Genomic DNA, 18,009 nt, shown 5'->3' with positions numbered 1-18,009 from the left:
GGTTATATTTCAAATACCAAATTGTATTCTGTATTCTGCATCCGCCTGGGTACAGTGTCAAGTCAAATAAACGTGTCAATAAATATATTTCCATGACTGTTTACGAAATATTCGATTATTTCAATGAATCGGTTATGCGCATTACTACTCAACCAATATATATGTATATATATCCAATTTAGCAACGGACAGATATCCTCGGTCCATAGAGGACAATATTACGAATAGAAATATTCTACGCGCGCGATACATTATTTTCTATTTGATATTAAACGTATAATTTATCGAAGATTGGTGTCTATCCATATAGTCTTTCTTCACCTTCTAGAATCAGAAATAAACTCATTTCCTTTTCGGAATTTTTTTACAACTTTAGCATCATCATAATTATACCTATCCACATCTAGTGATGCATAGAGCATCGTATCAGTCCGCCCAATTCAGCGTATCTCGATCACCAGTAACATTAAGGTAAGGTGATCAATCTTACATTTCAGGTGTCTCTTAAACTAATAATGAATCGGCAAAGTTTTTAAAACATGTGTTTAACAGTGTTTTATTATCTGACAGTATATGTTTATTAAATCAAATATGTTTCATTTTAGTGAAATTTATTACAAACATGATTGAAATATCGTTTAAAAGGACAACTGCAATTCACAGCAAAACAAAAAAAACCAGCCAAACTAATAAGTAACTATTTTTTCTGTGAAATGCAAACTACCAACAAATACAGAAAAAAACAGACGTACTTAGGTATACCAGTAATTAAAAAAATGAACTTGTAAATAAATCTTATCTTTCGCGTATATTTGAATATACACCCAAAGGGTTGAAGGTTTACATTCAGTAAGGTACTATCCTAAATATTTGGTCAATATGTCCATATAAACCTGCGCCCTCTCCACAGGACATCCTGACGAGGAGCATTGCTGCGGCGAGGAGCGGTGCTCCCTGGGCGAGAGGAGCCTCTCCACGGAGACGGACTACGCCTGAGCCGCGGCCCCCCGGCCCGCAGCCCTGGGGGCGCCCCGGCCCCTGGCCCTGGTGGCTCCCCGGCCTACGGCCCTGGCGGTGCCCCGGCCCGCCCAGCCCGCGCAGCTGCCCCCGGAGCCGGCTCTCGAGTCCAGCCCCCAATCCGAGCATGCGCTCCCCAGAGCGTCCATCTGGGAGTTCATAGCCGTGCTGGTCTGCGCCCTCGGGGGTCTCCTGTCAAGGGAACGGAAACCGCCCTGACAAAACATCAACTGCGACGGAATCACATCTTTCTTATATGTTTTGCAATGCAACATTGCGAAGCTTCATTTTGTCCTGAATGTTACGGTACTCGGTTTTCTTGAAACGTATTTTTCCACTTGTCGAATGGAAGTGTCTACAGACTTTTAAAAAATAATTACGAAACCGTACTAACAAGACTTAAATTGCGGCGGGATCACATATTATTTTCAAATTAATATTATACATTATATGATATAAGTATTTATCATTACTAGGCACAAACTTATTTTTAACTTTTTGACGTCTCCTCAAACCTTCAAAAAACTCGGCTTTCTTGATGTGTTTAAAATTTGTGTTTAAATTTATTACTTTATTGTAAATCGTAACCTTTTTATTGCAACACAAATTTCACTGCTTAAATAGAATCAATGCGACTTACTTCGAAAACTTATCAATGTAGTTTTCCATTTCGTGTTATTTAAAAAATGCCCCAAATCAGATAAATAATCGTTTGCCGTCCTGTGAGCAATCGCTACTTTGCTAAGCTCATTTTTTATCAAAGAAACATAAAGCGATTCTCGCTTTTGTTTTTAGCTTAAGATTACTGACATTGCTTATGTTATATCGAATGCATGTTTTTTGCGCTTACGGCACAGAATCTTTTCGAAAATTCCCGAAGCCTTTTCATCGTTCAGTTTTTAACAAAGCACATTTTTACCCTAATTTGTAAAACTCGTAAATTCATAAATGGTCAAAAACTGTATTTTCACGTTTTCTATTTAGAATTCAACATGTTGCATTATTTACCCGTACAGTGTTGCATTATTTTACATATCAGAAAAAGTTCTCTACAATTCGCCACTAAAGTGAAAACTGTTTTTGCCCTCCCCTGAAAAAAAGTCAGTTTGGGATTTACAAGTTTCACAAGTTCAAATTTTAGACAATATTTTAATTTTATACTTACAATAAACACATCATTATTTTATCATTTTATATTAAAATTTAACCTTGTAATTACTTTTCATACATTTAATTCATTCCTTAAATAGTCGTGATAAAAATTACAGAATTAAGAATAGATTGGAGATTAAACATAGGCGTAATAGTGCTCATTTTTTCTTTCAACTTAAGCTTCGAGTATGTTAATATTTCATCAAATTCTAAGACTATTAAACGCTAATGTATTCATAAACCTACCTGTGAATATATAATCATACGCAGCATTTTTTGTTTTCATATTCAATTATGAATGTAATTTTCTGTTCATCATAATTTTGGAGATTACAAATCGGTCATTGATGCTTGAAAAACTTATTAATTAAGTAGTAAATCAGATCAGTATGATTAATTATAACGATAATTCCATTTACCATAACTTGCCGAAAAATTCATATCATTGTACATAAATAACGCATAATTTATTACTTTTCTATTTCTTTAAATATACTCTTTTCATTGTTCTGCATAGATCCTGCAAATATTCTATGCGCACTAAATAAACATAAATTGTTGTAAAGGTCCACGGCTCTATTTATCATGCATTATTAAAAATAAAACTTTGTAAAAATATTACAGTCTGTATTTTTAGAATATAAGTTATTTTGAATAAGTGATTTTCTAGTATTACTAAATGACTGTTTATCTTGTAAATTTTGAAAATAATGCTAAAAAACTAAATATTATCCAGAATTTTAGTGTATTTCTATTTTCTTACTGGGACCAACTAACCTAACCTTTGTTCTGCTCTTTCTTTCAGTCTTGTGATTTAAAACTAGAACCCTACTTCTATAAAACTGATAGATGTGTCATAAAAAATAAATTATATATACTGTAACTACATACAATTACTGTAACATGATGTACTATAAAATACTACGCTACGCTTTTAACATTGTAAGCAAGCAAATATTTCATTCCCTAAATTAAATAATTCCCTTTTAAAGTATTATGCTTCACTTCATTAAATGTGAACGCTGATTAGATTTTAAGCATGTATATAGATTAAAATAGCCTTTATATCTAAACTATGTATGTTTTTGGTACTTTGTAGATAAACGCGTGATCTCATAGATCTCATATTTAAATCATTTTTAAACTGGCATTCTCACATGAATAAAATATTATATGCACAGCACAAGAAATATACATTAATTATTGTTTACATCCATTGAATTAAGAACTATTCTAATTTTTTGTTAACATCATATAAAACTATATAAAACACAAAAATTAATCAAATTTTCTCATTTTAAAACACTATTTTGTCTATGATATTTTTTTTCAATTAAATGTATAACAAAGAACCGTTATTTTGAAATTGATTTTATACTTAGTAATAATTTATAAGCACATTGTACCTAGTTAGTATAGATAAGCTTTGCCTATATCATAAGCTTTTGACATGTAGACGTAGATTCAATAAAAAATAATTGATTTTATTACTTTAAAAAAATACTCATTTGATTTGTAGTCGATGCAATGAACATTAGTTTCAAAATAGAGATTTCGTTTTTATTTTAAGGTAAGAGGTTTGATAGCATTGAATTTTAAAGTATTCATTTGGGAATGATTGAAATGCGGAGTCACCCACTTTGACTGTGATATGGGTTTAAATTGTTAAAGTAGTATTAGGAAAGCGTGGGATGTTGTCAAAATTTCATGCTTTGGCTATGCATTCATGCAAGATTATATTAGAATTGATTACCTCTATTTACATACTTTATAGGGATGAGTTTTGAAAAACATATTACTGTAGTTCACGTGATTCATTCGTTGCCTATTTTTTTTTTAATAAATCCTCCTAATCATTGCATCTTTTATATTTACATTAACACGGTTTTTCAAGGCCAGAACTTGAACATTCCTCATGGTAATTTTTTCCAAAAAGTCATTTTAAAAAAAAATCTCAAAATGCAGTAAATCTTTGTTTTTTAGACCAGCATCCCTTCCACAAGCCCCTACCCCTCCTTAACAAAAAAAAATTGCGATAAAAACGTATTTGACCAACAAAGCGAAACGCACCAGACGCGGACAAGGGAAACTGCTGGGTAGGAGAGTGGTAGGGGTTTACGGAAGGACTGCTTGTCCGAGAAATTAAAGATTTACTACATTCTGACATTACATTTTTTTTTAAATGACTTCTCAGAATTTTTTACCAGGATTTTTTTCAAAGCTTTCCATGAGGAATGTTTCTCTGAAGTTTAGCGGTCTGGTCCTGAAAAACCGTGTACATGTATAGGTGTTTTTATATGTATATATATATATATATATATATATATCTACATATTTTGTCCTTGTAAGGCATAACAAAAATACAAATAGCGTAAATTTATTTTATTAGAATTGCGAAAAACAATTAATCTTTTTTAAATCACTTCATCTAGAAATCGAATATATATTCCTTGTTATATGATAACAAACCACAAACAAATTATAAACAAATTAATTGAAATTCTTAAGCACCTAGTATGTAAAACAGCGTATTATTCAATGTATTTTTCTAAAAAATATTCAATATTGCAGATTTACATGATATTTTGATTTGTGTATATTTTTTCTTCTGGACCAGCGATTTGTTTTTGATCAGTGTCAGCTAGCAGCTCCATGACTGCTTGATCGAAACGGATACATCAAATAAAATACTTAAATTATGAAAGATATTTGACTTGAACAAAAACAACCCTGTAAACGTATATAAAACGCTGCATCACGAAATCAGTTCATAAATGATTCTTTTGGATTTAAGCTGTTTCGTAACAAATGGCAGCTTGATGCTTAGGTAGTGCGTTTTACTAAATAAAATATTAAAGTTATAAAAGTATCTACTCGAGTATTTGGTCCAAGTTCAAAAGTCTGCCTAAAATTTATACAGATTGAAAGCGTTTATATTATTCACCTAAATATACGATCGAAGTAAGTACCTTTGTTTAAGTAAAGTGCGTACTAGTAAGTGACATAATACATGTTAAGAAAATTAAGAACGAAATGAATACTAAAAAACAGAATTTTTAAAAAAGCAGATGTCTTGAAATAATCGGCTATTTTATCGAATGATATATACATACAAAAACCACTATAACTTTTTTAATTTCTTAGTATATTTTTCATTCTTAAGCCAAAAAATTAAGAAACGAAAAATGCATGAATAAACAAATGAATTGATCCATGTTAAAGGGGCACAAGTCCATAGACTCAAAGTTTGAGAAAATTGATAAAAACTGTCTCTTAATTTTTTTTTAAGGAACTTGTCATATTTTTAAATAATAATTTGGTATAAATACGAAATTCTGAAATAAAAGTTTATTAAAAAATATATTTTGTTGGTAAGTTTTTTATTATATTTTTTTATGAAATCTAGGCTCATTCCCCTTTAGCATCTAAATATTTTACTAATAAAAAAAAAAAAAATTTTTTTTCATGTTTTATTATTTTTTCAGTAAAAACGACCGCTGTCGTATTGCCAGGACACTCATAAAGTATTGCCACTAAATAAAATGTTTTATTCTAATTCCATGGTAAAAAGCAACTTTTTAATGGACTGGTGTTCTTTTAACATGGAACCAAAATCGCTGTAACAATGTTCTACAATTTATTCGTTAGATTAGAGCCTTTTTGTTAGATATTGAATAAGGACTAATATATATGTATACAGGGTGTTCTTTAAACCCTGTCATATCCGAAACCACGATGATCAGTATGGGCAAGAAGACATATTAGCATATTTAAAACAATATTTAGAATTAAGAAAAAATTTTAAAATATAATAAATAAAAAAACAAATGGCTGCTTACTTCTGCAGGGGATAAGTGCGGGGAGCGCGGCGCAGTATCAAATTCCCTCCTCCCTATCCTCGCTTCTTCCCTGTAAAGAAGTAAGCAACCATTAGCTTTTTTGATATTTTATTTTTTTAAATTTTATTAATTCTAAAAACATATTTTTATGTGCCAATATGTTTTCTTGCTCATACTGACCATCGTGGTTTCGGATGTGACAGGGTTTAATGAACACCCTGTATATAAAATAATCCTATATAAAAATGTCGAAATCACTAAAAGTGTGACTAGTGCCCTTTTAATATGGATCGATTTAAATAATCTCAGTACTTGTTTTTTGAAACAATGCCACCTCCTCATTATACTAAATAAAGATCAAGAACACTTAGGTCTGTCTTAAATTATTGATGGAAGTTTACTGTAATTTATTTTTGAGATAAGAGTGATACAAATACTTCATACCTTTCGGTTATTCCAAATTTGTTCACTTAAGTTACAATGGTGTTTTATTTCTATGATTTAAAAAATATATATTTGGTTTTCTTACGTCCAACAGACATTTTAATTTTTGCAAAGTATTAAACTTGAAACTGAAAAATTTTGGTACTAGATATTAAATTTAATATACCGTATCAAACGCTGTTTAATTGATTTATTTTTTCATTTATAACTATTTAATTGTTTGTTCATCCACTTATATGAATGTCGGATGTGGCGTGTTTAATAAATGAAAATATATATTTTGATATAGGTATAAGACGAATTTCGTAAGTAGTATCTTTTTAAATGAAGTAGATACATAATTTTTTTCATTTAATTTATAATTTCTAGCATTTCAATAGACATAATTAATATCTTCTAGTGTTTAAATAAACCTGGTAGGTATTTTTCAAAGTAATACGCCTGTAAAATGTTTTTAATACATTAGCTTTGTACAGAGAAAGTAAAGATATTTTAATAATAAAATTTACTAGAAATTTCTGGCTTGTGAATTATAATATAATTTTATCCAGGGAACAGAAAAAGGGGCAGCTGCAGCTTAAATAGTTATAATATGATTTTTCATTATATTTTATTATCGTTGCCAGCAGATGAATTGTTAATTAAAATTTATATGAAGATTCTAAACCTTTTTAACCTGTTTTTGGTCGGATAATATTATTGTGAAATCAAATAACATTTAATTACTTATATAAACAATTTATCAATTAAGGGTCATAAAAACTTATGTGCACTTATACTTTTAGAATATTAATGACAATTTTTTTTACGAATTGATTAAAACACATTCTTTTGTTTGAGTTTTAATGTGTTTAAAATTGAACTTTGCCCACCATTTTATAATGGATATTTTTTTTTTTTTTTTAATTTCAGGCACAATGAACTTTAATTTGATACTTATTTTTGCTAATTCAACAAACAAGTTTGATAAGCATGTATTTAATTTTTTAATCGCTAAATACATAAACACGCAAACCGATTAAAAGCTTATATTTGTAGAAGTAGTTATTTTCGGATAAATAGAAGAAATAGATCATTTAGAAAAGTTTATTACTGTTATTTAAGATTTTGTTGGAAAACGTATTCTCTCATATTTTAGGATTTAATCAAATTATCACATTGTATATAAAAATATTTATAAGATTTTGCCATTTTGCAGCTAAGTTTTTCAACCCTTTAAAAAAAACAAATTTCCAAAACGTGCAAGTACATTTTAGTATTAAACCGTATTATGTGTTTGTACGTTTAAAACAATCCGTACATGAACAGTTTAAATGGAATAAATAAGCCCTAAAAGTGTATAAAAAACTTTTTGAGGACTTGACGCCATTGTAAAAATAGACTTCTGAATTTTAAAACATTGACATGAAAATTAACAAATAAAAAAACTGATTGTATATTATGTTATAAAGTTCATATTTGAAGCACTAACTTTGTGGTTATTCATTATAAATAAAACAAATTTGGTTTTAACCACAATTTTTTTTCTACCGACACCGATTCAATTTACATTGGAAGAACTAAAAGAAACGTTAATATTAGAGTAAAAGAACACTTAAGATACTTAAATAATAATAATTTTTCTGAATTCGCAAATCATCTGATGGAAAATAATCATTACTTTAATAAAGACACTGGATTAAAAGTACTTCATGTTGAAAATAAAATATAAAAATTAGACAATTTAGAAATCTTAGAAATTAAAAAAGCGATTCATAATAAGAAAACAATAATTAATAACCAAATAAACAATATTTCTTTAAGTTCTCTCCTGTCTAACTTCGAAAATACTGATATCAAATTACCACCCATGTAAGGAAAAAATGACTTGATCTATTGAGTCCACGTGTAGTATTTAGTGAACATGATAAAAATAAAAAAGGAATCAATTCATTAGTTACGTAAACCTTTATGAAGAAGCTTGTTTGCTTTAAAACCGGTCAATGGAAAAAAAAAATAGTGGTTAAAAACAAAGTTGTTTTATTTATTTTAGTATATTATATTACTCGTTTATGCTAGAGGATGTTTTTGTAAACGCCGGCAGCTGTAATTAGTAATTAATTATTGTTTTTTTGAGTTGGTGAAATTGGATCAATATCTCCAAGTGAGATTAGATAAAAATGTGGAGTATTTATTTGCTAAAAATGCTTACATTTGTTGTGATATTCTATTTAAAATTATATAAAATTGATGTTGTACCATTTAATTAATTTACGAAATATTTATTCACTCTAGACATAGTGCACTAAAATTACATATCTGTATAATAAACATAATTGTGAATAATCCATTCGTAGAATCTCTTTACATTTCGCATCCTTAAACCTCATTAGAGTACCTACCTAAGATTTTATAGTTGGACACAATATATCACACATACTAGTCATATCATAATTGAAGTAGCTGTAATGTTATATACATTAGAAATATACCTATTATAACACGCATCTATTTTGTATTAAAATGTGGCTTTTTGATTCAACGCTGATGCTTTTAACACAGTCAAAATACTACCCGAGATAGTTAATTTTAAAACATGCATACCTACTAAATTTATATCACCTGTGAAGTCAATTACACAATCTCAAAATGCCAATGTACATTTACTTAGATTACAGTTACTATTGCTAAAATTGTAGGAAGGAGAAGCAGATATTTGCTCTATTTTTTATGAGATTTTTGAACCATCTTCTGTTTTGAGAATGTCATACACATCTATGTGTGCCTTCGATATCTGTGTTCCGACTGACAAAATTATTCTATCGCTTATAAATATTATACTCTCCCGAATTTTATAGAAAACTTTTGCCGCAGTGGAAAAATATGCTACTTTTTATTTTATTTTTGATAAATGTGTCATTTGACACACAAATTTTAAACTATATTATATTTACAATCAATTACATTGATACACGGTTTAATATACGATTTGTCTTACTGTATGCTTTTTCTATGAAATTCGGTGTATCTTAACTATAAATTGAAATAAAGTGTGTAAAATAAATTGTGAGTTTCACTTGTCTACCCTACATCTTCCTGTATATTTGATTTTCAAAAAAATATTAACTACTTGAAGTAAAAAATGACAAACGAGATTATAAATGATCACAAAGATTGCGAGGTTGCTAAAAATGTGTCGATAGTAAAATTTTACCCGAACACACGTCTGCAAGGTCAATTTTGCCTATTAAAAACTCTTTCTATAGTCATCAATCCTAGGTCAACCCCAAAAAAACATTACTTTTATTAAAATGGTTTCGCTATTTACGGTTATTCATTCCATTATGGCCAATCAATAATTAGAGAACTGCTTGGATGGTATGCACGACACCTCGCCGTGTATATAATGAAACGGTATATAGGGGTGGCTCTGCAGCTGCTATTCCCGCTATCTCGGATGAGATAGACTTCTCAGGCTGGGGCGACGATGATATCCTCCAAAAAGGGCAGGCGGCGGAGTCGAGGCGGAGAGGGCGTAGTTTAATAAAAACACGATTAGTCTTGATATAAATCAATCAATGTATAAACATACTTAATTTATAAAAAAATCAGACGGGTTTTATTTATTCATTTGTGCCCTGTTGCGGTCGGACATGGTACGAGACAGCATGTTTAAGCCACAGGAGAAAGCAAAAAGGGGTCGGGCTGTCCCAGACTAACTTGTAGCGCGCTCTCTCATTGGCGGACCTTTTTTACATTTCGTTTCTTTAATATGTTTTTGAAATGGAATAATTCTGTTTACATTACTTTACATATGAATCGAGTATGTAGGCTAATGCTAATGCCCCGAGTCTCAATTGACGCATACATAGCAAGGGGGAAAATCCTACTAGACTTAGTAAAAAGGAACTTAGTAGGAAGGCAGTCGAAACAAGAGAATTGGAAAAGTGAGTTGGATAAGGGAGTCAAAGTAGAGTGAAGTGAAAGTGAATGGTGTCAAACGCCTTCTCGACACGGACAATCTAGCCAGCCGCGCTGCATAACAAACCTTGTGGAATCTGCTGATCCACGGGGGTCATCTGAGGCCACCCTCTAGCCGTGAAGGTCCCTCCACATCTAGGACATCCATTTTCCTCCAAGGAATGCCAGTTCCTGCACCGCTAGTGCGTGTGCCCACAAACACGGCCGCCCAGTCTTCTAGCTGGCTGTCGTCACTAAAGATTTGTCACCAACCATCATCCGTCAACTCTCCTCATAGTGAAACCACCGGTAATATTGTGTTAGAAATATATAAGTGAAGAGTGACAATCGCGAACTGCGTTAGTGAAAAGACCATACCTATGTAAGTAAATTCATTTTTTCCATGTGAGGGTACTACTTGCAAACCCGGCAAAATCCAAAATTTAAAAAAGTTAGATATCAATTAAAAACTTAATCATAATACGATTTTTTACAATAATTTTAATCATTTGTAGTTAAAAAAGGACTTAATTTGTAAGACTTGACTTTTAATTATCGGCATTGTTGCAAACATGGCAACCTCTACATGAGTACGACAAAGTTGGTAATGTACGAAAATAAATTTATTATTTCTCTACTGTTTCTTGACATAAGCATGCTTATGTCATCACTGCTTACGTATAAAAGCTTGACTGATAATAGTAAAAAATTTCAGTTTAAAAAAAGTTAAAGTAGGTAAAGTATTGTATCAGTTTTTGGGTTTGCAAGAAGTACCTCATGTTTTTGTAATTAGTCCGAAGTCATTTTTCATGTCTAGATCAATTATCATAGGTACTTAAAACATTTAAGCTCTAAAATTATCTTCTAATTTACACGTTTTCACGGTAGATTTCCGTTTTTTTAGTTTTTTATTTTGGCATTAAATTCATTTAGTTTTTATTAGAATAGTATTATAATTACGGGGAATTAAAAAAGGGAAAATACATGGCGCGATCTTTCATTTAATCTCAAGTTTCCGGTAGGCGAATGTTCCCGCTTCCTCTTAGTTAACAAAGAGACGGACAGCTTCCGTCTATTCATGCGCGCGAACGCGGAAGTTGATTTTACAACCTCCGAGATATTCTAATCTCATCTTAATTTTTTTCTTAACCTCGCCGTCATCACAATAACAAATTACCCCATTTAATCACCATTGATTTATTTCCCCCGTGATTGAATCGCTGGCAAACGCCCATTAAAGTAGGTACTCTTTTAATTACTCCAAGCTGCGTCATAAAATGCAAATGTTTACATATTATGACTAGATAAATAGAACAGCTGTCGGAAAAGTGTAAAATTTATCTATGGTTACTTTGACGTTTCGACTTTGACTTGACAGTTTGTTCATGGTTTGCTCAATTAAATTATCATGAAATAATCTTAGTGATATCTTCGTGTTTGTCTCGTGTTATTTAGTTCCCACTTTTTTACGATTTAATTCACAAGTTATTCCTTCTGTAAGTCTTGACGCTTCAATCAATTAAACTATCAACATATTTGTGTTTCCAAATCACGTTTATAATTATCATTTTAAACAAAAGTTATTACTTAAACTTGTACGGTTTTATCTGTTTCCTTTGAAATTCGTTTGCACGATGAACATTAAGATATTAATTTCGGAATAAATTTAGCAACTTCATAAATCTGAGGTAAGTAATTAATATTAACATCGGTCGGCTTTAATAATTATCAGATTTTAGTTTAATTTCATGACGTAACGAAATCAAGTTTCTTCTGTACATTGATCCTGATATACTCGATATAACATTACTTACATTTTTATTGCTAAATCCGTAACTTACGAAATGAACCATTGGTTCTTGGACATTTCATTTTTTTTTATATTACCTATATTAGTTACACTAAGCAATAGCACTTGAATTCTTTCTGGATAAGCAAGTATATGTTATATACGTAACCTGGTTTTGAAACTAAAACATCCAAGTTTATTTGGCTCTGCCAATAATTTAAACCAGATTCAATCACATTATTTTTTCACAAAAATCAGTTAAATCAAACAGTAATTAAAATTTATTTCAACAGAGAGGAAAAACATTTTTGAGAAGGGAATATGGAAGTCTAAGCATTAACAGGGCTTATGACCTGTCATTTAGCTGTTTAAGTGGCCACTTTACACACTGTGTAACATTCACCATTCTGTCCATGTTTGAACATCCACATTTCCTCAACTCTTCCATCTGTTGACTTTTGTGAAGTAAAAAATGATTTCCCTCTCTGTTGAAATAAATTTAAATATGAATAACTCTCTAGACTCTCTAGGGAGGAAATCCAGCCAGTCTGCAAGCAAATTCAGGCATACTCAAACATTGTTGAAACAGTAATTATTTCATAAATTGATAGATTTGCATAATATCAAATGCATTCACTCTTCTAGTGTGCAAGTTTTATTAAGTTAGTCATAGGTTTTTGATAATACTGTAGAGCGTAATTATGTTTGTACTTTGTAATGTTATCAGCACACAGCTTTATTCAGGTATTTACTCGATTTTAGTTATGCATCATTATGGTTAATATATTGATAATCTTTTTGTGATAATAATAAGTGGTGCTTTAATTGTTTAGGTGATTTATTTGTATAGTTAGTACTTTTTTATTTTAATAGACCAAACAAAAAAAGGCATGCATAGATAATGGACACAATGAATTAATTTACATTTTTTAACAATTCACTCCTAATTACATTTGGTTTTTTTGTGGATGTAGTTACTTTACCGGCTCATGGGCACAATCTGAAGTATCATAAGTACATGTATTATTTTGTTTATACCACTCACACATATTACATTAAGATAGTCTTTTCGTTTTGATAAATATTTTTTTTTTTTTAATAATGCGCGGTGTTTTGTAAGATTCTGAAATTTTAGTTTCCAACATCGTTAATGAATATTCATGTAAAAATTGCGGTGTGCTGTATTTTTTGCTTAGAAAAATCATTTGCTCCTGTATTAAAATGTGGTTAATAACTGCTTATTGAATTGTTTTTAATAACGCATTTATTATTTTCTCATTACAGATGGTGTTGAGTAAATACTGCTGACTACTATTAAATATAATTTTGGTAAAGTAACAACATGAAGAACGCTCTGATAAAATGTCAAACATGTTTCCGGGACAGAAAGATTGTAGTTGATATATTAATCATATTATTTGGAATTGGAACATGGGTTGGAATAAATGGAATGTTTGTCCAGCTACCATTGTTGGTAGAAACTGCTCCTGAGGGATGGGATCTGCCATCTTACATGTCAGTTGCGGTCCAATTAGCGAATCTTGGACCACTTACATACGCTCTTTTCCGGAGGTTTTGGCCAAATAAACTTAATGATGTTTATTGCATTTATGCTGTGCTGGTAATCGGTGCTTTATCGGCCGTCTTGCTCTCATTTTTTTATGATTACATTACATATATTAATGGAAACGCTCATAGCACCGTGTTTCTGTGCCTAGTTTTCTTAACAGCAATTGTCGGATGCACCAGTTCTGTATTGTTTTTTCCATTTATGAGACACTTTAAGGAAATTTACCTGATCACATATTTAATTGGAGAAGGTTTGAGTGGATTTCTGCCTAGTATTGTGGCTCTTATTCAAGGCGTTGGGGGTAATCCAGAATGTATTACAATTGAAAAACCAGATGGGAATATTACTACAGAAAAAATTTACAAGGAACCATTATTTAGTACGAGTTACTATTTTGGTTTTATAGCTTTTGCAATGATTTTAAGCCTTATCGCTTTTATTTTATTAAACAAACTCAATGTTTGTCTGCGAGAAAGAGTTGCATCGGATGATAACGAATTAAACAAAGTAACAGAAAAAATAAATATTTCTAATGCGTCTGCTGAGAAATCAGATGATATAAAATATTTTGAAACGATAAGCATCGCTTATGTAGAAACGCCAAAACAGAACAATATTCCACTCAGGTCAATATCACTACTTATTCTGATGTCTACAATATGTGCTTTTAGTAACGGAGTATTTCCCAGCATCCAATCATACTCTTGTTTACCTTATGGAAACACTGCGTACCATTTAGCAGCAACCCTCAGTAGTATGGCTAATCCAATAGCTTGCTTCTTGGCTGCATTTCTTCCACACACAACGAACCGTTCAATATCTATCCTGTCATCCATTTGTGCCATCTTCATTGCATATGTTGTTTCTACTAGTGTTATGAGTCCAACGCCACCTTTACATGATGCTGTATCTGGAGTTGTAATTGTGGTAAGTTAATTTGCAGATTTTTTTTCATACAAGATTTTAACATCCTAAGGTTTAAAAAAAATCGCTTTGTTTCTGTATTTTATATCAAAATTTCGAGAAAAAAACTGGAAAAGTGCTTTTTATTTTTCAAATTAAATCCTCTTGAGTGTCATTCTTATTTTCAGTATTTTTTAAATGATTTTTCATAAGATTTCCAATAATATATAGGTTTAATGATCAGCATCCTACTCAATTATTATTAATATTGAAAAGCTGAAATGATACTTTGAGAAAACTGATTTTAAATTAAGATTGCTTATCTTTATTAACCACAAGAGTATACAAACATGATATTATCTTTGTATGCAAATTACTACGAAGGTTTAGGAAGTGTAATAACAATGTTGGAAAGGCATACTAAGTTATGGGATCATATTATAATAGTTTTCATTGAATATGTTAATACGAATGAAGAAGTTCAGTGCTACGGGAAATTGGATATAAAAATGTTTTCTTACATATGGTAAAAATTAGAGCATTTAACTGTATGGGGAAGTATCTAAAAAATGTATGAAAAAATCAATAAAAATGATTTCAATAAAAATTAACTGAGTCACAAGTTCGTCCAAACCAACCAATTATAGAGTGTTGTAATAAATTTCCAGTTTCCGGGAAGCCAACTCACTAATCAGCAGAACTCTCTGACTAAAACTTAACTTTAAACTGGCAGAGTAATTTCAAAATGTTTAAAAATCATAGCTCTGATAAAATGATGCATAAAAATATACATATTTTTTTTTGGCTTAGTTTGATGGTGGTCTATTACAAATTTTTAAAAAATTAAAACCACTCAACTTTATATTTATGTTTATACTGTGCGTTATCTTTTGAAACACTTAGGATGAATAACTAGAGAAAATATGTAAACAATATTACAGAAATAAAATCAATCAAAATCATAAATAACATAAAACAGGGGTTTCTGTTTTGTAAAGTATTCTTTTCAGTTTCCTGAATTCCTAATAGTAGAGAAATTAATAAGCACTTTTTATGTTGAATTTCTGTGAAGTGTACATTTTGTATAATGTATTTTTTGTGTATAAAATAACAAAAAACTATATTCCTCATTTTTAGATGTATATCCTTCATGCTTCATGTATGTATTGCCGCCTACATTATAATAATAAAAAATTCACACAGAAATATTTACATTTAATCTTGAGAAATTCAAAAATTAATCTAAATCACAATATAACAGAAATACAAAAAACTATTTTTGAGATACACACTGTGATAATGTAAGCAGTAATATAATAAATATGATTAATGTGAAAAATATTGTGTTCTATACCCAGACGAATAATTCTCTAGTGAAGCCCTTAAGCTCTATTGCATAGAACAAAAGCGTACCAAATTTTTGGTTCGGTTTTAGTTTCGTTTTAACACAACAAATGTGTAATGGACGGTTTCGGTTTCCGATTCCAATTCTCAACCCATGTACCTTCATTCCGTTGTATTGCTGTAATCTGTAGCTGACTTTGTGGTCAGTAATCATAGAATGGTTTTTTTCCGTATGGGCGAATTAGGTTATTACTCTAAGGTTCTATATAATATTGTAAACTTAACATTAATACATTATTAAAACTATTGTTTTTTTAGGTGTTGGTGTGGATAGTTGTCGTAGGCTTAGTGAGTTACATCAAGCTATGCATTTCTACTATATTCCGGTCTGTTGGTGGCTCTTGGATGTTCTACTGTGGTGGAGCTTCTCAAGCGGGGTCAGCTATTGGCTCCCTAGTCTCTTTCTTTCTAGTTAATTACACCAATATTTTTGTCGCAAGTGATGTGTGTCAATCTTTTACTCAGAAAACATAATTTTAATTAACTTGTAAGTTGAAATCATACACAAATTTTGAGTCATCTCTCTTATTCTTACTTTTATTAGTAAGGGTCTTTCCCCGTAAGTCGATTATCACATTCCTTAAGTCCTTAGAGAATTGGGCTACTCAGTGGAAAGTGAATACTCTCACATCTGTTGCAAAATATTATCTTCTAAGCTTGGCTTAATAACCTAATGGTAGAGGCAATCTTTTTCACATACCTTGACCAGTGGTTCATTCACATAGAATGTGTATGAATGTTTCATCATCAGAAGTTTCAGAAAGGCCCATCTTGTCAATTCAATCTACAATGTCCAGCGAAGGTCTTAGTAACAAACTTCACTTGGTTTTGAAGTTTGATTAAATCAAAAGTAAACTAATATATTAGTAGAACAAAAACATCCATGTATTCTCGATTAGTAAATGATTTTCAGTGCTAAAAATTGACCACCCATTTGATAAAAAAATAAACAATTGTTCACCTTATGAGAGGATTTTTAAAATAATAAGAAAAAACGGGCTGTCACCAAAAACCATAGTAATATGAGCGAAATTTGTGTTTGATTTACACTTGTAAGTTCATAATTTAATATATAGGTCTACAAAATTAACTTCATTTTGTCGTCAGTTTGAAGAATCTTCACAATAACAATACATACTATGTACAAAAAACTCTTGTGATGTTCTAAAAGCAATTAAGAGACCAAAAAACTTCTCAGTATATTGGTATTTTTTTTTAGGTAAAACATTTATCTGGATTATTAATACTATGTTAAGTACGCTATAAGTATAAGGAACGAGTTTGCATATTAAAAACATACCTGTGATTTCATGTACCTAAATATCAGAGTTAGCAGATACAAACATGTATCAGAGCAGCAGAAGATTAAATTAATTATATAGTATGCTTTAAATATGCAAACTCGTTCCTTACACTTAAAGTATACTTAACATTGTATTAATAATCAAGATAAATGTTTTACCTAAAAAAAAACAATATACTGAGAAGTTTTTTGGTCTCCCATAAAATACATATTTATTTGTAGACACAAGAGTCAGATAGAGCAGCGTTTGATATATCTGTAAGATAATATGCCTATTTAAATACAAAATTAAAGCAATTTACGACAATTTATTCATGATTATTTAGTATAATATATAATAAAGATATTTAAGAAAGTAAAATATTTGTAAAAATAACCGTAAATTTAACATACTTAAATATGTAACCTGCATATTGTAGGCTATTGTAGTTAAACTGTTTGTCTTTTTACTACTGGTTTTGTTGTATCAAAAACATTGATCATCTATAAAGGCATTTTTGCTTTTAACCCCTCAATTAATACATAATTATATTTGATCTCAAACATATCATATTTTGACAAAACACGAGTTTCAATTTTCAATGGCTTTAGTGCAAAATTTCATTTAATTAAAAATCTTCCAAAAAATTACATGTCAAATTCTGAAGTC

At 30.4% G+C, this 18,009-nt stretch overlaps 2 protein-coding genes across 3 annotated transcripts in view; both read left to right on the top strand.

Moving 5' to 3' along the window:
• The window catches only part of LOC148279400 (uncharacterized), a 249,363-nt gene extending 248,284 nt beyond the window's left edge, over positions 1 to 1,079 (top strand). The window contains exon 14 of the mRNA XM_088230023.1: positions 911 to 1,079. Within this exon, the coding sequence (XP_088086149.1) occupies positions 911 to 996 (86 nt within the window). The 3' untranslated portion in view covers positions 997 to 1,079. The remainder of the gene's footprint in view (positions 1 to 910) is intronic.
• Positions 1,080 to 11,740: 10,661 nt separating this feature from the next.
• Positions 11,741 to 17,007, top strand: Rift (Riboflavin transporter). Of its 2 annotated transcripts, none has more exons than XM_088230017.1 (3): positions 11,741 to 12,079; positions 13,465 to 14,677; positions 16,316 to 17,007. In XM_088230017.1, the coding sequence occupies exons 2-3, from the start codon at positions 13,523 to 13,525 to the stop codon at positions 16,529 to 16,531; spliced, it is 1,371 nt and encodes a 456-aa protein (XP_088086143.1). In that variant the 5' UTR covers positions 11,741 to 12,079; positions 13,465 to 13,522; the 3' UTR covers positions 16,532 to 17,007. The 2 variants fall into 2 exon arrangements, with proteins under 2 accessions (XP_088086143.1, XP_088086144.1); XM_088230018.1 differs by having other exon boundaries at positions 11,748 to 11,887.
• Positions 17,008 to 18,009: the final 1,002 nt, after the last annotated feature.

Source organism: Micrasema longulum, unplaced genomic scaffold (genome assembly GCF_059751315.1).
Source record: "Micrasema longulum isolate JH-2025_06_02 unplaced genomic scaffold, ASM5975131v1 h1tg000725l, whole genome shotgun sequence".
In the NCBI taxonomy this organism is placed as follows: Eukaryota; Metazoa; Arthropoda; class Insecta; order Trichoptera; family Brachycentridae; genus Micrasema; species Micrasema longulum.
The sequence above is the reverse complement of the archived record's forward strand: the minus strand, read 5'-3'. Positions and strand labels throughout refer to the sequence as shown.

Coding starts and splice junctions, on each gene's coding strand:
- Rift (XM_088230017.1), top strand. CDS start 13,523: ATGAAGAACGCTCTGATAAAATGTCAAACATGTTTCCGGGACAGAAAG. Junction 14,678..16,315: donor TATCTGGAGTTGTAATTGTG/GTAAGTTAATTT, acceptor TTGTTTTTTTAG/GTGTTGGTGTGGATAGTTGT.